The sequence below is a fragment of the Antedon bifida genome, chromosome 7, assembly GCF_963402885.1.
Source record: "Antedon bifida chromosome 7, ecAntBifi1.1, whole genome shotgun sequence".
Taxonomy (NCBI): Eukaryota; Metazoa; Echinodermata; class Crinoidea; order Comatulida; family Antedonidae; genus Antedon; species Antedon bifida.
The window spans coordinates 17,779,660-17,802,576 of NC_136232.1; the positions used below are offsets into that span (position 1 = coordinate 17,779,660).

At 31.8% G+C, this 22,917-nt stretch overlaps 1 protein-coding gene across 1 annotated transcript in view; it reads left to right on the top strand.

Annotated features, from left to right (window-relative positions):
• The first annotated feature begins 2,783 nt into the window (after window positions 1–2,783).
• The window catches only part of LOC144848623 (amine oxidase [flavin-containing]-like), a 62,542-nt gene continuing 42,408 nt past the window's right edge, over window positions 2,784–22,917 (top strand). Inside the window, exons 1-4 of the mRNA XM_078705441.1 lie at window positions 2,784–2,895; window positions 12,355–12,449; window positions 14,161–14,301; window positions 22,678–22,791. Of these exons, the coding sequence (XP_078561567.1) occupies window positions 2,850–2,895; window positions 12,355–12,449; window positions 14,161–14,301; window positions 22,678–22,791 (396 nt within the window). The 5' untranslated portion in view covers window positions 2,784–2,849. The remainder of the gene's footprint in view (window positions 2,896–12,354; window positions 12,450–14,160; window positions 14,302–22,677; window positions 22,792–22,917) is intronic.

Consider the following 22,917-nt stretch of genomic DNA (forward strand, 5'->3'; position numbering starts at 1 on the left):
TCCTCAATTGGCGCAGTTAACTATGTTTTCATATTAGGAACTTAGACTAAGAAATGTATGAACCTGTCAAACCGGGGAGAGAGAGATTGATTTTCAAATCGTCTAATGTAATCAATTGATTAATAGTGTTTTTTTTAAAATTTAATCTAAAGTAAAATTAGGAGGTTCTTTGCTGTAGAACTGTTATTGACTTTTCCAGTACTTTCAATTGTATCCAGCATCACATACTTATCGATAAATTGTATAATATCGATAAATTGTATAAATTAAATGTCAACACTAAAATGTTGTTATGGCTTATCAGTTACCTTAGGGAACGATCACAGTATGTTAAGATCGGAGATGCACAATCTAGTGTATGCAAAGTTAGCACAGGCGCCCCACAAGGCTGTGTATTATCCTCCATTTTATGTACACTCTATACGAGTATAGAAGACCCTAATTGCTCCATCATCAAGTATGCAGATGATACTGTAATAACAGGTTTCATGTCAGACAAACCTAACGGTTACTTCGATGAAGTAAATATATTTGCAAAATGGTGTGGCGATAATTACTTAGAGCTCAATATTAAGAAAACTAAAGAATTAATTATTGATTTCAGAATTAAAGAACCTCAAATTGAACCACTTATAACCGACGGAGCTGTTGTTGAACAAGTATACAAATATAAATATTTAGGAACCATGATTGATGAGAAACTTACCTGGACAGACCAGGCTGCCATAATGTTATGGAAATGTATGATAATCGAATGGAACAGAAATGAATTGCAATTATGAACGATGACACTCGTCATCCACTCCGTACATCCTTCGTGTTTAATCGTATGGGTGTAGACTAAGAGTACCATCAAGGTTACGGACAGCTCGGTACCGACTGTCGTTTGTCCCACAATGCATATTTAAATATAATACAACAAACACAATTAGTTGTATTTTCAAACACCTGGGAACGCCTGATTGCATTTATCCTTTGTACATATTTTATTGTTCTGTGTATTTTACTTCGTGTTTTAACATTTTACTGATTTTATTCTATTTTTATATTATGCTGCCATGAGAAAAACCAATTTCAAATCGTTCATTGACGAACTATTTGACAATAAAGTTATCTTGTATCTTGAAGAATACGAATAGGAATAAAATGAAATAAGTATAAATGTTTAAGTCATAAACACATCATGGATAGGCCTATAATTATTATTTAGGTTCTAAAAACGTTTATTGTCCTATTTTCTCAGGAGTGGGGAGAAAATGTAAAAAACAAATCAATTAAAGTTCTTCTATGAAGTAGTAACAGCCAAACCAATATTCCATTATTACTGGACTTGTAGTAGGAAACGTATAATGTCATTAAACAGCATGACATAAGCTCTTACGGTAAAACATTTGTTTTGAAAAAGAAAAGAGAGAACAAAATCGGGCCAATTTTATCGATATTAAGGGGCTGCTCCAGTCCCACTATCATACAACTACCCTCTAGTCCAACTGCTATGCCCCTAGGACAACTAACCCTCTAGAGAACCACATCTATACACCTTAGGTTATAATTACGATCTTGTAAACTTCAAAACATAGGGAGAGAGATTGATCTTAAATGAAAGACTGTTTGATTGACTGGTGCAGCTAGGTAAACTGTATGTTCCTAGATTTATATACGGCATCTTCATGTCACACAAGAATAAAATAAGCCCACCCCTTTATTTTTCAAGATTGGAATACGTTTTAATAATTTGATCGATTCTCGTTTAATGTAAAAATAACTGCTGACGATATGCATATTAAACAATTCAAAAGCTTCCATTTAAGGTCAATCTCTCTCCACGTTTTGAAGTTCAGTAAGTTACAAGATCGTAATTATAACCTAAAGGTGTGTCATTATATAGGTGTGGTTGTTCATAGGGTGTTGTTGTCCTAGGGGCATAGCAGTTGGACTAGAGGGTAGTTGTCCTAGGAGGGTAGTTGTCCTAGGGGGTAGTTGTCCTAGGGGGTATAAGTTTTCCGGGTGGGAATTGTCCTAAGGGGGTAGTTGTCCTAGGGGGTAGTGTCTGGGTGGTAGTTGTCCTAGGGGGGTCATTGTCCGGGTGGTAGTTGTCCAGGGGGTAGTTGTCCGGATACGATTTTATACCTGAAATAGTCCTATCCAACCGCCAGGCATTGATTTAGTACTAGTACTTATAATTTGTTAATATTAAGAATGTTGTTTCAGTGTTAATCAACAAATTATCGAATTATTTTAAAAATAAAAATATTTGTATTGATACCTATAAATTTATGTATCATAATAGTATGCTAGATGTTATAATAAATGGATATTTAATACAACTAAGAAACAATTTTGTACGAGGATGATACATACTGTTCTCAGTTATCAAAAAACGACTACACAATATATCTCGATATATTATTATTATATCAAAGAACTTATAATTCTTTGATAATATTTTTTGATCTGTGTTTTAGCCAGTGATCTGTAATAGCCGAAGGCTGGATGGCAATCTTTTAATGTTATCGCAGTAAAGTGATTCTCCATGAAGAGGGAACCAACAAGATGGCGGCTGCAATCGACCAATCAGATATCGCAGTACGCACTACTACGCCTGTATTGAGCCTATCTGCGTGAGAACGATACGCAACGCAGCGCGTTAAGCGTATAGACGCGAACGCATTCGATATGGTCCTCGTATACAAGAAATCTTGTTGGTTCCCCCCCTCTGCTGTTGGAATCACTTTCAGTCTGGAGTACGCCCTCTAGTGTTCTTATTACATCTCCCTGGTTTTAGCAAAGGTACTTTTTAGCCTTCTCATAAGTTGACCGATTAAGTTTGATCCGGGGTTTGATCACTGATGGCTCATCACAAAGACATTGTAGTGGTCGGAGGAGGAATAAGCGGTAAGTATATTTGAGCAAATTTGATATTGTGGTGGCAAACATACTAGACTATAAGTTAAACAGGCTTATTCACCCTCTGAAAATCGTCTGGATCCAGGGGTGAGGGCGGCCGCGCCCTGAAATGAAAGGTCGCATTCTACTACTACTACTACTGTATTTTATATACCAATATATTATGAAAGAAATCAGAAATTTTACACCACATTTTGATGAACTTTAATTGCAAAATATAACGACGCACGTGCACGTTAAACTTTAATAATCGTGTACTAAAGAATAGGTAATTTAAAATTTGCTCAGGTACTCCGGTGCCAGGCCAAGGCATTTATATGTCAGTAGCAGAATTTTGTACTCTAGTCCATGGGCCAGACATTTTTTCGGTATCAAATTGGTGGCAAATGCTACCATACATTTTTGGAAAGCTTAATATGTCTACATTTCAGAAATCCATGATAGCAATGCCAATTGTACAGCTTAATAGTCAATTTTTAGGATTATATAACACCGCCTACAGAAAATATGCAACACAAAATTTTGGGGTAGGGGGTAACATTTTTGCTAATAACTTGGGATTGAGTGAACATATTTACATTTACACACATACTTGGTATCAGTATGTAGTGTATAGACTGCTTAAGCGTAATATTTTTTTCTATGTAAATCCAACAAATATTGACGACATTAGAGGTCAGAAGGTCATTGAACTTTAATTAATAAAAAATGAATTTTTTTCTAATATTAACTTATAACTTTCAGTTTTTAACAAAAAAAATACAATAGATATTATACAAACAGATGTTTTCATGAACATATAGACCCAATAAACAAGAAAATTGAAATTAAAGATTAACAAAAAATGACTATGCTATGTATTATGAAGAAATTTGTAATCGTTTACAATTATGGGGTAGGGAGTAACATTTTTGCGAATAACTTACAATTTAGTTAACAGATTTGCATTTTCTTGCTATCAGTATGTAGTGTATAGATTGCCTAATTGTAATATACTTTTAAAAATGAATCCAACATTTATTGACATCTTTAGAGGTCAAAAGGTCAATGACCTTCAATCAAAAATGCAATTTCTTCTAAAATAACTTATACATTTCAATTTTAAACACAAACTTATAAGAGATCTTATGTTTATGTTTTCCTTAACATATAGACACAATGAACAAGAAATTGAAATTAAACAAACAAATATTCTATGAATTTATGAGGACATTTTGTCCGTTAATAATACTTTGTTATTAACAATTATAGGGTAAGGGGTAACATTTTTTCTAATAACTTTGTATTTAGTGATCAAATTTGCTTTTTTTTGGTATTAATATGTACTGTGTAGGTTGGCTAATTGTTATATTCATGTTGAAAAAATAAAACGTAACATATTGACATCATTGTAGGTCAAAAGGTCATTGAACATTAACAAAAAATACAATTTCGTCAAAATTTAACATTAATAAAGTTTCAATTTTAAACACAAAAATACCAGAAATCTATTACAAACTGGTGTTTTTTTTAAACTTATATACAATGTACAAATACAAATTGAAGTTAAAGATTAAACACAAATAAACATGTATAGGCCCTAACAATATGAAGAATTTTGACCGTATTAGTAATTTGTAATCCTTAAAAATGATGGGGTAAGGGGTAACATTTTTGCTAATAACTTTGAATTTATTAAACTTATTTTGCATTTCTTGGTAACAATAAGTAGGGTACTGTATAAACTGTTTAATTAAAAATTATTATATCAAAAAATTATGCAACATTTTGATCTCAAATAATATTACCAATAGTGGTTGTGTAGTTTTATTTAAAGCCTGTAGACAAATTGAAAAATTGTAGTATTTAGTGTTGGTGTTGGGTACACATTATTTTATTTATTGAAAAAAAATAATTAATGATTTTGTTTTAATATGAGGATATGGAGCTTTATAAAAACATTTATTTCATTGTGAAATTACAGGATGGATAAACTATTTTATAATTTATCGTGAAGGAGTGGAGTTGAAAGAGTTACAACCCTGGCACTACGTCAGGATTAAACCCCGGACCTTGGGATTGGAAGGCAAGCATGTTAACCACCAAGCTACAGCTCCACTATTTTTGATAGGGTATTTGGTTATTTTCACGCTGCTGCTCTAGTTTTTAGGATATACTGTGTAAATTGTTATTATTTTACATTTTGTACTTTAAATGAATTAATCGACTTATATATAGTAATTTTAAAAATGACACTAGGGCCTACCAATTAAATTTGTATTTAAAAGATATTCTTTTCTATAAATGTTCATCTGACATTTTCCTGTATCTTGGTTTACAAAAATGAACTCATTAACAATATGTAAATGTTTCAGATCTGAATATCAGCTGCAGTTTAGCAATTCATACTTTCTAGGAATTAATTCTATTATATTACATCGTCAAATTCCAGTGGAGCCTACATCATTTAAAACAACTGGGTAATATATGGAAATTTTAAAAAGACATGGTTTTGTTATCGCAAACTGAAGTATGATCTTGTGCAATGTTCCTTGACATTTTGGAATGTGATACTTTGCAAGTTTCCCGATTTTGATCAATGTTACCGCTAATATCTTTTAAAATGTTATGAAAAAGCTGACAAAAATACTAGTTAGAACCAAGTACCCTGGTACAGCACGTTATAGTCTTCAGTCTGTATTCTCTAGAGATGTGAAGGGCATCCAACAATGGATAGAAACATTATTTGGCTCAGTGGCGTCTGTGATCACTGAAGAAAATGTAAAGTATGCATGACAGTCTCTTCTGAAGATGTACCAGATACGATTTTTCCTTCCTGTGTAAATTGCCTTGACTGGATCTTCTCACCTAACTTTAGGTGGTTGTGTCAGAGTTATCCTCCAATATAATTCAAACTGAGATATGAAAACATAGAGATACCCAGTTCTTTCAAACGTATGTGGAAGCTCCACCGGTCTCTGAGGCTGTAGTGTAAATTTCCTAGTAAGTGTGAATTGCTGAACTGCAGCTAATATGAAAATCTAAAAAATTGACATATTAATGAGTTTGAATAAACTAACTGTTTTCTTTAAATCAAGATGAAGGAAAATGTTATTGTCCTGTAATATCACAATACCATAACAGTTTTTGTTTAAAAAAAAAGAAGAAAACTACTTAATTTGCATTTGAAGACCAGATGAACATTTATAACCTTAGAATATCTTATCATTTACAAATACAGATCAATTACAGATATAATTGGTAATCTAAACAATTGTCATTTCTATGATTACTATAGACAATTGAATGTTTGGAATATGTAAATGTAAATATACCCTCCAAAAAGTCATGTTATTTCGTACCCTATAACAATACTAAACGGTGAATTTTTTTCTATAGGTTTAATAAAATAAAAACCACATAAATCTATTGGTAATAACATTTTGATAATTTTTTAATATATAGCAATTGAACAGTTTATATACTACTTATTGGTACCAAGAAATGCAAAATCTGTTCACTAAATTCAAAGTTATTAGCAAAAATGTTACCCCTTACCCCATAATTTTTAATAATTACAAATTACTAATACGGTCACAATTCTTAATATTATTACTGTACACATGTTTATTTGTTTTTAATCTTTAACTTCAATTTCTTGTCCATTGTCTTTATAGGTTTAAAAAAAAAAGTTTGTATTAGATTTGTTGTATTTTTGCGTTAAATATTGAAACTTTATTAATGTAAATTTGGACGAAATTGCATTTTTTTAAATGTTCAATGACCATTTGACCTACAAAGATGTCAATATATGTTACGTTTTATTTTTTTCAAAATGAATATAACAATTAAGCAACCTACACAGTACATATTAATACCAAAAAAAATGCAAATGTGATCACTAAATACAAAGTTATTAGGAAAAATGTAACCCATTGCCCTATAATTGTTAATAAGAAATTACTATTAACAGACAGAATGTCCTCATAAATTCACAGAATATTTGTTTGTTTAACTTCAATTTTCTTGTTCATTGTGTCTATAGGTTTGGGAAAACATTAACATAAGATCTCTATATATTTTTGTGTTTAAAATTTAAATTTATAAGTTAATTTAGAAGAAATTGCATTTTTGATTAAAGGTCATTGACCTTTGACCTCTAAAAGACATCAATAGATGTTGGATTCATTTTTTAAAAAGCATATTACAATAAAGAAATCCATACACTACATAATGATAACAAGAAAATGTAAATCTGTTAACTAAATCTTAAGTTATTTGCAAAAATGTTACCCCCTACCCCATAATTGTCAATGATTACTAATGGCGAACAAGTTTCTTTATAATGAACAGCATATTCATTTTTGAAAAAATGTTAACTTCAATTTTCTTATTTATTGTGTCTATAGGTTTAAGAAAAAATTAGTTTGCATAAGATATCTTGTATTTTTGTGTTTAAAATTGAAATTTATAAGCTAATTTAGAAGAAATTGCATTTTTGATTAAAGGTCAGTGACCTTTTGACCTCTAAAGATGTCAATAAATGCGGGATTCATTTTAAAAAAGTATATTACATTTAGGCAATCTATACACTACATACTGATAGCAAGAAAATGCAAATCTGTTAACTAAATTGTAAATTATTCGCAAAAATGTTACCCCCCACCCCATAATTGTAAACGATTACAAATTACTAAAAACAACAAATTTCTTCATAATACACAGTATATTCATATTTTGTTAATCTTTAACTTCAATTTTCTTGATTATTGGGTCTATATGTTCATGAAAACATCAGTTTGCATAACATCTATTGTATTTTTTTTGTTAAAAACTGAAAGTTATAAGTTAATATTACAAAAAAATTCATTTTTTATTAAAGTTCAATGACCTTCTGACCTCTAATGGCGTCAATAATTGTTGGATTTACTTATAAAAATATATTATGCTTAAGCAGTCTATACACTACATACTGACACAAAGAAAATGCAAATATGTTCACTCAATCCAAAGTTATTAGCAAAAATGTTACCCCCTACCCCAAAATTTTGTGTTGCATATTTTCCGTAGGCGGTGTTATATAATCCAAAAAAATGACTATTAAGCTGTACAATTTGCATTGCTATCATGGATTTCTGAAAAGTAGACATATTAAGCTTTCCAAAAATGTATGGTAGCATTTGCCACCAATTTGATACTGCTTTCGCAAAAAACTGGACCTGGCCCATGGACTAATGCGTTTCTTTATTGGTAACCAGTGCAGTTTGATGAAAAGTGGAGTAACATGGTCATACTTCCTGCGCATATATGATACGTGATGCTGAGTTTTGAACCAGTTGTAACTTTCGGATCATATAGTCTCAGTCTCAGGCAGAATAACATGAGTTACTTATTTTCATCTTTACAGTATATTTTAATCTGTTATAGCTCATCAGAATGAAAAGTGACCCACGTGATTAAAACTTATTATGGAAGCTGTTGAATTGTAGATATGAATTCATATACAAATTTTGTCTAGCTGATGTCATTACGTCATATGGCTAGCTGAATTCAAAAAGTCACATTTTCATCTCTTTTGTAAAAGTTCATCGCATCTCACGTTTACGTGCCCATATAATACATGTCATATGATGGCATAATAAATTGTCGGCGTTCATATATTTTACCGTACATGCATGTTTGCGCGGATAACCCGAACTCGTCAAAATGGCGGGTTCAATTCTAGTAAAAGTAATAATTGTTAACGTACATGCACTAAATAGTATGTAATAATGACACATTAGGTGTACATCCCCATTAGAACTTTTTGGTCAAAATCCTTATCAGATAAATCAACTAAGCAGGTGATTAATGACCTGAATCCTATTATACCCCTGTGATTTTATTAGCTCTCTTGGAATTGATTGATTAGGACAAGGTACATTCTTCAGTATGCAAGGTAAATGGTCAGGCAAAAACTAGCAGAAGTGGCAATGATCAAAAGGTTTTACGACCTGCCTATCAAAGTTGGACTTATATAAACACATGTCAAAGTAGGAGGTTAAGTGACATTTACCTGAAGTTTTGAAAAACTTTGGGTAAAAATGAACACATTCTCTAATGGGGCTGTACACGTAATGCATGATAAAATAATGTTAAAATAAATAAGTGAGTACATATATTTTTAACTCTGTTAAGTTTATTAATTAAAATAAATTATAAACTGTTAATATAGTAAACTTTTTTATTAATTTAAAAGCAATGTTAATAGTTAAATACTAATATAAGATACATTATATTTAAAATTTAAAACTGAAATAACAAATATAAAGACTTTCGTTTTTGTAATGTATGCGTATCTCATACTCAAATAACATGGCCTACTGATCTATAATAGAAAAAGTAGTCAAATCGGAATTTAAAAAACAAAGATTCCAGCACTTCCATGCTTCAATCAACATTCCAACGTCTGAAACACAAAACGGACGGTAAATTTAACATAGCACCTTTGCATGGACACTAGCGTGCATTAATGGCGTTCCATACATATTGCTTTTATTGTGTTGGGGGCCGATGTGGTATGTGGCCGACATGACCGTAATCCCTGTAGGCCTGCCGATAAAAGTACGGAGGCCTCACAAGACATTAACTCTTGTAAACAGTTGCGTTCTATAGAGGGCGTAGTTACTAATGTTTAAAGCACGCACTAAATAATAATTTGCATTATTTCCGACATGAATTTCGTATTTTTAATAAAGAAATAATATACAATTGTTGTATTCATCATTGTGGGTATCATGACATCATATGTTATGTTTTTATTGTTCTTTTATTTTTAATAGTAGAATTTCACACAGGAAAGAAGTTAAATATGGGACTGCTGACTCCTGAAGATATAACTTACTACTGACCAATTTTCCTCTGTTTTAGTTTAATTTACATTATGGTTTGTCATGGTCAAATAAATAAATAAAATGAAATAAAAAGAATTACAGTACTTTGTTCAGTCCAATCAATTGTTTTAGTAATGTTATCTATACTAGAAATGCTAATGGTTTCCCTGTTTTAAGATTTTATAGAAGTATATAAATTAACATTTTTTTTTCACCTAATTGAAAGACTTCTTCAAATACATGGAAATAAGAAATGCAACAAGACAGAAAGATATAATTTATTGAAATGTAATGTACAGTAATACAATTATAATAAAAATGTTTTCCATGAATTACTAGAATTTATTTTACTTCTACTGACAATGAATACATCATTTCATTTCTTCTTTTTTATCTTCTTTCCTGTTGTGTTTATTAAAATAAAATAAAAATATAACATTAAATAATGAAGCAACTATTCATTTATTTATTTCAACAATATTTTGCGAGGGTGGTCCATCCAGCCCAAGCTGATCATTAGGGACCCTCACAAAAATACAATTTGACAAGACAATAACACACAACACTCAAAATAAAAAGAATTTCTAAAAATTAACAACATAATTAAAAACAAAATATTTCTTTATGAAAAAACATAAAATTCGTTTCACGAGTAAACATGTAAAAAATATTTGTTATAGCCATATAATATGACCGTAACAGCGTCCTCTATAGATCGATGCCCTATGAGGCCTCCATACTTTTTCGGCATGCCTAGCAATGATTTTCGCGAAGCTAAGCTGGCGATGGATTTCTGAAGGGTGCTCAATTATTAATTGATTAAAAATATTTATAAATAAAAAATTATCGATATTTTACAATTTTATGCTTGCAGAATGTTGTAGACAACTCGTGAGTAGGTTAGATGAACTATTGAAACAATTTTGAGTAATTTTAAGGGGTGGGTACGAAACTGCATTAGCGCCTGTCATTTTACTCAGATCTGGTAAATTTCCTATATAATACGTATGAATTTGATAGGAGGCTAAAAAAATATGATTAAAAATGGGTTAGGCCTATTTTATTCAATTTTTTTGGTGCGGTCTTTCCATTGATTGAGTAATTAATTTTTTTGATGTAAAGTAGGTTATTTTTAAGAAAATGACTGACGCATCTAAATGAAAGTGTGTTTGTATTTATAAACTACGTGGAGTGGGGAATATGTACCGGTATAACCACGTTTTCTACCGAAGATTCAATAAATTTTATTGGTCCACTAAAAAAATGGAAATTAAATTTGCTTGGCATAATAAAAATAACTATAGAATGATAGAACTACAAAGTTGTTTAAGCTTGTAGCAAATTTATTTTCATCTATCGCTTGGCTACTTTGGTGTCTTTTTTATTACCTCTTTATCAAATTATACGTTTAAAATTAATTTTTAATGTCTTATTAACGGTTGTGGATAATATCAAGATACTGCCAAAATTCCTCCCAAAAGGTACACCCGCCAACTGTCATGCATAATATGTGAGTCTCGCGCATGAGGGCCAATTTTTTATGCCTTGCGCATACAATAGCTATTTCTCACGCATTCATAAAAGATATTCAGAAAAACATTATGAAATTAACTTGCCTATTTTGAAGGGAAAATAGCCTAGGACTATACTTTATTTAATTAATTTGAGCATAATTAGCCTAGTCCTATGTTTATTTGTATTTTATGGTTGAGGTAGTACAGGAAAACCAAACTCAATCTGGCGAAAAATTAAACAGAGGGCGTATTTCGCGATTATTTTGAGTTATAACATAGATACATACAATTTTAATTTACGTCTCGCGCATTGGCCACTGAAAAAGTTGGCAGGTATAAAAATAATCAAACATTTATTTTCTTTCTTTCAATCAATAATAAAACAAATGAATAAGGTATTAAAAAAGTAAGTACGAGTTTCAAATAATACATTTCATGAATATAATATATAAACACGAGAGGCAAAGAACATTAGTTCTAAACCGCCAGGTGATATACAGAATTTTAATTAATTAATTTGAAACGATAAAGATGAGGAAATATAATATAAATATATAGCCTATATAGACTATTTTCAGTTATACAAATACACACATAAATAAAAATACATATATATATATAAACACAACAGGCAAAGAACATTAATTCTAAACCGCCCTACAAATGAATTAGCATCAGCAGAATTTTTTGATGTCAACATGAAAATTCTTGTTCTAATTTAATAATAGTTTGTTTCTCTGCTCAAACCTGTTGATTATCCATCCAACAATTTGGTCATTAAAGTTAAGAATCGGATCATCTCGGTATGTATTATTTACTATAATGATGTTATTAGTGATTTTATTGTGTCGTCATTACCTGCATGATCTGTACGTCCTCTTCTGTTGCGAGTTGTCTTTCGTATAGTTTTTGCGTTGATTCTTTGTTAAAGGTATGTCCTGCAACTAATTCTTTCCACTTCCACATCATTATTTATTATGTTATCTATTATATTATTACATTTCTATTATGGCATCTGTAGGAGATATATCATTTACAGTATCATAGTAAATCTAGTGTATTTTATATTGTCTATTCTATAGGTTTATGTACAGCTAATCTTTTGGAAGAGAACGGATTTAATGTTGTAGTATTGGAAGCAACCAGATGTGTTGGTGGTCGAACTTACACAATACAAGTAAATGCAGTTATTATTATTGATTGATTTATTAACAAAGAGAACATACCTGTATATACATGATTACAGTGAGGAAAATAATGATTGAATGCCTAGATAACTAATTTCTAGTCATAGATACCTGCCGTAAAAACATTTTTTTTTGTGGGACAATAAAGTTTTCCTTCCTGCTCCATGTGTTTCTGGCTGAAAATTGTGGTAACACTTGTTATGGGACCTACTGTACTATACTACTGTATTATACCAATATATTATGAAAGAAATCAGACATTTTACACCGCATCATTTAATGTAAAACCAATTTTACTACGCGAATTTATTTGCGCGAACCGAAAGGTCAGCTTACAGTATATGCATGCATATTCATGTTTCCATCTTCCAAATCCTCTATGCGTGTAAAACTATAAGGCTTTGGGGATCTTTCATTTTGCGACGTCGGTCGTTACTGGAAAGCTCTTACCTTTGAGATATTGGGTCAAATCTGATAACCAATATCAAATCATTGTTAAATTTTCAATTTGGTTACCACTATAGTTGACAGTTTTTTTTAATAATTGTTTCAAAAAATAACATCTGCATACAGCAATACTTTTCAGTCAATCGACGAAGATATCTTTGTCATTTATGAAAATAAATAATAGCGACCCTCTTGTCACACCATATGTCATCTTAAAAGCGGTTCGATGAGAGCATTCGCCACTTATATGGCCTTAGATCTATCTGAGATGTATGACCTGAACCATTCAATGCAGTAGATCCCATTCAGCCCAGCTTTAAATCAGTCATAGTCGACTGTCATTTGAAGGCAAATAAATCAGGATCATAAAAAGTATGAAGGCCATTTGTGATGTTAGCTTAGTTTCAGGTTATACTGTATGTTTCTCAGAACTAAATTGAAAGAGAGAATTGAATCTGGAGAGGACGAGTTAACAATCAGGCATGGTAGGATTGTTAAGCCTAGTTTTTGTCTCAACTAACATGCAGAATTTGCATGGACCCAGAAATGTTAGCACTGCGAAAGAAATTGCACCAGAAGCACAAATGTATTTACTTTTATGTATACTGTTACCAATTGTGATTCTTTAATTAATAAAAGAGCCGAGTTATAGCATTACCAGAAATATATCCTAGACGAAAGCTGAATAGGCTAAATATTTCTATTTCATGGTAAAAACATTTTGATAAAGTAGATATTATATTTAGTTGAGAATATTGATAATTTCGAGGACCCGGTTTGGATTTACTTCCCTCTTGTAGGTTATGTATCTATTTTGATAATAACCATAAATTGTGTAGGATACATGTCATGCCAATCAATGAATTCTACTACAAATCAAATTGTGTTGTAATATTATGTATATGAATATGGCGGGGTGTTTATTCAATAAATACGGTACTATAGGCCTACTGATTACCAGTATATTGTATTAATTACAACATTTAGTGTTTGATGCTAGTAGTGCAGTTCGTAAGGAAGATTATTTTTCCTTCGCTCCATTATAATGTTTTGCAGGTAGTCATTAGTATTTATTGATTCAACAACCTCTTTTCAGAGTTTATATGTCATTAATTTATGATAACACTCTATATACATGCTTGTATTGTATAATTACAATCCAAATTTGAGAATATTGTGTTTTAAGTGATCTTTGCTACTTAATTCATAACCATTTCATTAATTTAAATTTTCAATTTATTAATAATTTGATAGGATAGTAACTGTGGTGGCTATGTTGACCTTGGTGGATCGTACGTAGGGCCTACACAAGACCGAATACTTCGAGTTGCAAGACAATTGGGTATTAAGAATTATAAAATCATCGAAGATGCCAAGTTGGTTTGGGTTCAAAAGGTATAAATACTTCATCTATTATTTATTTTATTATTGTATAATTCTAGTTTATTTTATTATTGTATTGCTTGTGTGACATGAACCACCTTAATCTGCTTACAATAAAGGTCAAAGATCCATTGTATGTGTGTATGTTTGTCAAATGGATAATAATACATAAGAGGCTCTGTGATATCCTCAACAGGAAATAAAAATCTAGGTCAAAAAGGCAAGTCCACTGTTATTAATTTACAAATTTGAAAGTATTGCTAGAACATTTTGAATTTTGAAAATGGTGGTACGTACGTCTGTAGATATGCAAATAATTAAATATTAATATTATTTCAATTTATGCTACTTTACAGTAAAACAAATGTTTCTTTACAGTGGGTAGCCATTTCTTTTTACTGAAATACAATGCAAATACACAACACAAATAAGATATAAAATGTGACGCTTTTACGTACCTTTACTGTATACATGTACATGCAATTAGGAAGCTTATGGAAGAATTATAAATTACTCCATGGGCTTATATACATTAACACGTATTTAATTGTAGGATTTTCATTACAAAAGTTTACTTGGATTGTACAGACAAAAATCAAAAACTAATATAAGCTATACGGGGACAAACTTTTGAGGCTTGTAACGTTTTATAACAATTACGTTACTACTATACTGATCCTGATTATAAACTGGAAATAGACTCATGTGGTCCAACGTTGACAATCGCGAATACGATGATACAATGGGACTTGTAGGTACAGTATCCTTCATGTAAACTGATGTAAGCACTGCAAAGTAAAATTAAAATGCATAACATACTTTTTGATTACAAATTAGGAAATCCATATTAAACAAAATCATTATAGGTGTCAAACGGTAGCCGTAATTATAATTAAGTGCGGTTATAAAATAGTTACAGGGCATTTTAAATTGTTGAATGTTTTGTTGTTAGCTTGCTGTAATTGTTAAAATTGGTAAAAGAAGTAATGCTGGCGCCAACAAAATTAACGACCTTCACAGCCAAAATATTTTTTTGTAAACAAATTAATTTTAAATGGAAAGCTACAAAAATAATCCTCCGCTTCATCACTGCATGGATACCTAATCATCAGACCAGAACGTATCTTTGTTACATTTTACTATCAATCAATTTTCATATCACGCAGTCCATTTTCAACAATATAATAGTATATAATAAGATGTATTGTCCCTTGAAACACAAAAAATGAAGGTCAAAATATTCTAAATTTAAATTGGCCATATCAAAGTAATATTAAAGTTGTTTACTTTAAGTCGAAAATTCGAGCCAAAAAGAACAAGTTTACCTAATTAACAGGTAAATTAATTTGATTACATTCATCTGGAAACCACGAGTATGCATTATGCATGATGCTAATTAGGATTGTTTACAACTCGTCACGGTTGAGAAGGTGTTTTCACACAGATCGCGAGGAAGTTTTATGATGCATACAGAGTAGCCAAACAAGCGCGTTGCATTACAAGATATGTTTTAGCCACAAAGGTATGAAAGCGAGTGCTCTGCTTTTGGATGTACCTTTGGTACAACTTTGGTAACTTTTACTGCAATCATAGCTGCTGTTAGTTCCATACGAAGGATGGTCACCTTTTTAAGCGGCGCGACCCTAGCCTTTCCCAGTACAAATGAACAATATACACCTTTCTGCTGGTCGGTCTGCTGCAAGTAAACAACACATCCATAACCTGTACTGCTCGCATCAGCAAAGGTGTGAATTTCACGGCAGATAACATCTTTCCAAGTGGCTGGCACATAACACCTTGGTATTCTGATTCCTTCTAAATCATTTAAGTCAGCGCACCAGCTTTCCCATTTTTCAAGATATTCCCCTTTTATATGCCCATCCCAAGTCAGGTTCAACCTACACATCTCTTGTAAGATTAGTTTGGCAGGAATAATTAATGGGGCGATTAAGCCTATAGAGGGTCGTATATGGAGCTTACCAATGACAGTATGGCTAGTCTTGTAGCTTGCTTCTCGAAAGGTTTTAGAAGGTTAGGACCTGGAAGTAAAACATCATTTAAGGATATACCTGCAAACTTAGAAGAGCAATCGAAAACAACTCTAATTTTGTTTGGTTTCTTTGGATGGTATACACCATGATGTGGGATGAACCATGTACCACCTTCTTCAGCCTTCTCATTAGACGGTACCCTTTCGGCATAGCCTTTAGTTACTATTTTAGTCATGAATTCGATGTAATCTTGTTTCAACCCTCCATTATTTCTCAGTTTTCTTTCCAAACTCAACAATCTTTTCTTAGCATACATCTCGTTATTAGGTAGCTTCACCTTCTCATTCTTCTTCTCATTCTTCAAGGGCAATGCCATTTCGTAATGTTCCTCCACCAACTTACATGATGAGTTCACTCTGTTCAAAAACAATTTATCTTGTTGTGACCACTCTTTCTTGTCATCAATAGTTCTCTCTGGAAAATCCAAACTTAGACTTTCTCTATATAATAACTCTAGTCATGCTTCGGACTTCATTTCGGTCCCTTATTACATTCCAGGGTATCCACGCAAGTAAAGACTTCACAGCATGAGGAGTCCCGGCTCTTACATCTAATGGTGTGTATGCTTCTGGAACATTATTTCCAATGAGTAATTCCACCGTTCCTTTTTCTAGTTGTGGCAACGTAATGTCTTGTAAATGTTCCCAATAAGATATATCTTGTTGAGTAGGTATGTTACGATTGTCAACAGGTAGTGTATCTTTTACATAAACTTTCGGCATCATTACTTTGTTACAATCATCCATATCAGAGACAGTAAGGCCAATAATAGTAAGTGTATTAATTGTGCGAGTGTCTGCCATGGTATCTAATTTAATATTAACTCTTTTACCACTTGCATTTAGACAATTCATCAAATGAGCACTGCAAAATGATACGTTACTACCAGGATCCATGAAGGCGTAACAGCTTATTGTTTTCCAACCTAAGGTTACTTTTCACTGGTATTATGGCTAATGTGCATTCGGTATCTTTATCACTGGAGACGTTTGCATGAGCAAAGGTAGTTTGTGTTTCGACAGTTTTGTACTGACGGCTTTGTTGGATATGAGTACTTGTATTATTTTGGTCTTGTACACTCTGTTGAAAATGAAGGAGTGTATTATGATGACCATTACATTTACTACACAGCCCCTGTGACCTACATTTCTTCTTCAGATGTCCCTTACCAAAACACAAAAAAAATAAATTATTTTTGCGTAACAGTTGTAGACGATTAGGGATCAATATTTTCTTGAAGTCTGGGCATTGCATTAAAAGATGATTAGACTTACAGTTCCAGCATTCAATCTGCCTCTTACCCTCGCCCAAAAAGTTAGCTCCTGCACCAACCTTGTTTCGAGCAGTGGTCTTCTGAGAGTTAGTAAAGGTTCTTTTATTTTCTAGGTGGATCTTTCCAAAGATTGGGTCATTTGCTTTCTTGGATTCAGCCTTAACAAATTCTACAAGTTTTCGAAATGTAATCATCTTAGCTTCGCTCTTTAACTCATATACCAAACGTCACCATATCTTTCAGTCAATTCCTTCATGGCAGCTGGATATCCAATATCAGCATCTAAGTATGAGTGTCCAACTACTATACTATTCGCCTCACCACCAGTAAATTGTTCTAAGTAAGATAACCTTTCATCATTGTCGCATACCTTCTCAATTCGTGCTTTGAATTGGCGTGTAAACCTTCTAAATTCTAGAACTTCGCCAGAAAATTTCTTTAATTCCAACCTTGGCTTCTGCGTGGTCATCAACATATGCGGATCCGGTTTCCTTACCATTTCTTTCCGAATTCCACTGTCATTATCTTGATTTCCACTATTTTCATATTCTCGGTTCACGTCACATATCCTCTTTCCTTCTTCTTGATTCCTTTTTGTTGGGTTATTAATGTCAAGAGCCTCAAAAGCTTCATCCAAAAATTTCTCCACAACAGACCTCCCGCTCAAGGGTGGTACTCCAAAGTTGGTTCCGCCTTCTCATAACATATGCTGGCTATCATCATCCTTAGAATAAACACTTTAATTACTTTTTCTTTCAAACTCAAAATCTTCTAAAACCTTTGATCTGGCTTCTGAAATTAAAATCTCTTCTTTAAGATTACTTTTTTCCTTTTCTTGTTTCAACTTAATTTCTTCTAATTCTATTTTTTGTCTTTCTTCAAATATTTTTTGTTTAACTACTGTATAAGCTCCGCCTTTCTTTGCTTGTCTCTCATTTCCAACATGGAGGATGATTTAGATTTAAATTAAATAGAAAAACATTTTTTTATTTTGTTGTTGAATATGCCATTTTAATATCATGTAGTTATCCACTCTGACCAAAACTTGGATCAAAAAAAATAATTATTTACCTGAAAAAACTGTAATTTAAAGCAAAAAATAGTCAAATTGGCTGCCAGATTAAAACTACAAAATAACCTATTCAAAGTCTGATGTAATTAAATCTTCATTTTTCATGTTTTTGGGACGTCTATCTAATTACAATCAACTTACATCAAAATAAAGAGACATTGGTTTATACATTGATACCAACAATTATCAGCAAGGAAAACTGCACTTACAGATATTTGTGTTCCCTATCCCAAAATCGTCCAAAACTGTGGAACTGATGGTATCTATATATAAATTTACGTAAGGGCAAAATCGGTAAATCGCGCGTAACTTCTAGCATGTTTACACGATGGTATATAAATTGGTACATAATGACGATACTGATTTTTAACACCTAATGAAAACCATAATACTTTTGATGTTAAAGTAAGATAATTAGTTATTGACAATTAAAACGAATTTAGGTTCAACGATTTGCCCCAAATAGGGGTGTTTTCCGATCGTAGTATACACTGTCTAATAGATGTCCATCTTGGAAAAATACCCGCACACAATAATACGAGGATGCTTTGCATTTACGTATCTCCTCTCCGTTAGGGATGAGAATATTTAATCTTGACATCGATTTTTGTGTTCACTGGATATAGGTAGGGATACATATAAAGATACCAAAAAATGTACGTAGTGTAGACCTCTCATATCCCATGCACTGTATTTTGTTGCTTATAACCTGTTTTTCCTTTCAAACAATTTGCTAACCTTGATCTGTGTCCCTTCTAGGTGAAATTTTCTTTGAAGTTGTCTTTTCTATATATACTGGGTTGATGAAACAACTCGGTCACCATGTACGCAGTGAAAATTGTTGAACTATGGTCTAATCGTATACTATAAAGGATATTACGTTTATAATTTACAGTCCCTTTCTTTTTTTATGCAAAAAATAAAAAATACTAAAATCAAATATTGAAAAGGTTATTAAAAAAATAATGATAATGAACGCAAATACAATAGCCGGTATCACAATCCGATCAAAGATCCCTCTGCGTATAATGTCATAAACCACATTTGTTGTTACATAATACTAAAGACATAAGTTACTTACTCTAGATGTATAATCTAAAACAATACGGATAATAAAAACAAAATCTTATTTCGTTTCCCAAGGTGAGATTCGGTCTCCGTACCTTGAATGAAGACACGAGCACAGACCACCGAGCCATACACAACTGACTAAAAGTTGTAGAAAAATTCCTCCGTGTATTTACTATGCAGTAACCACTTTGGTGCAAATAGATTATTACATACCGCAATGAATTATAATTTTTTACTATGATGATCATCTTTAAAAATGTAAAAAAATGATGCACTGTCAAACTATATACTTTTAACTTTAATATATGCACTTTTGAAGGAAGAAAGTTAATGTTAATTGTTTGTTATTTCGGCCTAAGAAAATGTCATAATTTGTTTGATTGTCGAAATTAATTTAAAAAAATTTAAAATGCAATTAATGATGACTTAATCAACTTTTGTTCTCTTAATTTAATAATAAATCATACATATGATACATACACTTCAAGAAAATGAAATAAAAAATAGGTGTTCCCGAGTATTCTGACAATCTATATTAATTTAAAAATTTAGCATATTTTCACCATTTTGTTAACTTACACGTGCGTAGCCTGTCACATTTGATGTGCTCGTATAACGCAAATTCGAATTGAAAAGTGAATAAAATATGATGATATTATTAAAGAAAGGTTGTACAACAGAAATCGGACAAAAAGAGTGCGCATTAACGTTTAACGCACAGTGCGCGTGCAAAAATCTGCTCACTCATGGCAATTTTTTAAGCGCTTAAAATTACCTGAAACGTACTCTAATTTCATCGAAAATTAATTTTGACAATTTTAAGCGCGCGTACGCATGCGTTATATGCCATATGATGAAATATGACCTGAAATTTATGAGTACAAAATTTTGTTTAAAAGTGATTCCTGCTTGTGAAGATATGATTACAAACGTGATTTCGTTAAATCGCGCGTAATTTTGATTGCGCACCGTGAAAACATAACCACATCGATTCCTGGCAATAAGGAATATAATATAAGAATATATAAATTGACTTAGCTAGATGAAACTGATATCAAGATAATTGACGGACAAAATAGTGCTAAGGAAAGAATAAATAAATAAATAAAGAAAGAAATAAATAAAGATCCTGACAGAATCAAGAGGTTATATGCATGATAATGCATATAACCTAATAAATAAATAAAGATCCTGACAGAATAATTTGATATACCGTAGTGTAATAAATTGACCTTTGACCTAGACTCCAAAGGCAAAATTAAATTAGTTATTCTGAATCTTAATTATAATGTTTATATGTGTTTAAAACATTCTTTACAAAAAACTTAGTGGTTAAAGAGATAATTAGGGACAAAGTTTTTAAATGGCAGCCATTTTGAATTTATGGAAAATACGTAATTAATAATAAACAAATAGATTTTAGATACTAATATCTATATAGGCATATAGTTTAGTATGTTTTAACAAAAAAAAAAAACATTTTTGGACTGAAAAAGCTTTACTACCTATTTCTATATTACAAATAACATGAGAAAATGCAAATTTCAACCATATTATCTAGAAACACTACACAGAAATTAGATGATTCCTCATGATAATTTTAATGGAAACAGCAATAGCAACCATTCAACCAACCATGCCTGCACCATGGTTGCATTTGAAGCGTTGCCATCGGAGTTATAGCCCTTTGAAAAACATAAAATGTATAAAATTCCTGAAAACACCCCTAAGAAAAATAATGGTATCTCCTAAATTCAATAATTGATTTACGTAAATTTTTGTTTTACATTAGAGCAAGATTGGTACAAAAAGATTTCACAAAAACAATTCACAAATTCTTTTTCGAAAAAAGGGCAAAATTCACATGCCAAAATCGGGTAAAATTTGCATTTTTTGGGGAGGGGGGGTGTGGGAATCCCACACCTGTTACCATGGCAACCATTACTTTTTTTTTCTAAAATGTTTCAGTTTTGTTATATTTATCTAAAGTGTGATTATAAGTATGAAGAAATCCATTTTTTGGCTTTTGGCCACTTTTTAATGAAATAGGTCGATATTTGTAGTCAACCGCTCTTAAAATTATTAATTGATTGCAATTGATTATACAGTAGTTATTAGAATTTATTACTGTACCAGAAGTACCTTCGTTGGGGACTTCCTCCTAACATTCACATTAAACGCAAAAAATGTTATCCTATTGTTAGTCGCATATGTTTTATTACCGGCGGAATAATATAGGCTACAATCCTTGGTTTGCTAACGCACTATAGAGTGACATTTCCGGCGAACTAGAGGTTCCATTTATCTTGAATTTAATGTGCGAGAGTACCATAATTGCGGCCATCTATGGGTATCATTTAACAATTCGCTTCGGCACAAGACCCCATCAGTGTCAGCCCTGGACTCTTTGGGCAACCCTGTTAAAATAGTCCTGCGACCGCACTTGGACTTAATAATATATAACACCTGCATCCTATTAATAATAATAATAATAATAACTGGTACTTGATATAGCGCATTATGCTGAAAGCCTCAATGCGCTTTACAAAGACAGAAAATTTTGAAAAATTACAAATTAAAAAGGTGGGTTTTGAGGAGAGATTTGAAGACACTGGTGGAAGTAGCCTGACGGATTTCATTCCTATTTAGGAATGATACCAATGTTATACGCCCTGCCCTTCATCTTTTAATTTTTAATGTAGCTCTACAGGGTATCCTACAGGATACATGTACTGTTATCTGTTTTTAAATGTAAGTTCACATAATTCTGTACCAAAATATAAAGAGGACTCACATTTGAGAGCCATATTCTAAAAAATGTTGGAATAAAACATGCTATTGATTACATTATAGAAATCATTTACCATAAGACTGTGGCAACACAAATCTCCATTTAAAATGTGTACCCATGCCACTTTCAGGGCAAATTCTATCCATATGTACCTGCTGAAGGATACTATCCAAGATTCTGGAATCCGTTTGTATGGTTAGACATCAATAATATTGGAAGACAATGGGATGTTATTGGGTCAACAGTAAGTATCATATATTTTAGTAGTGATCTTCCTAGTTCCGAATACCATTATTTCCATAATTAGTGTGCTACTTTAAAATATGTTTGTGATTCAATATGTATGGCTAAAATTGTTTAAACTGCAGTT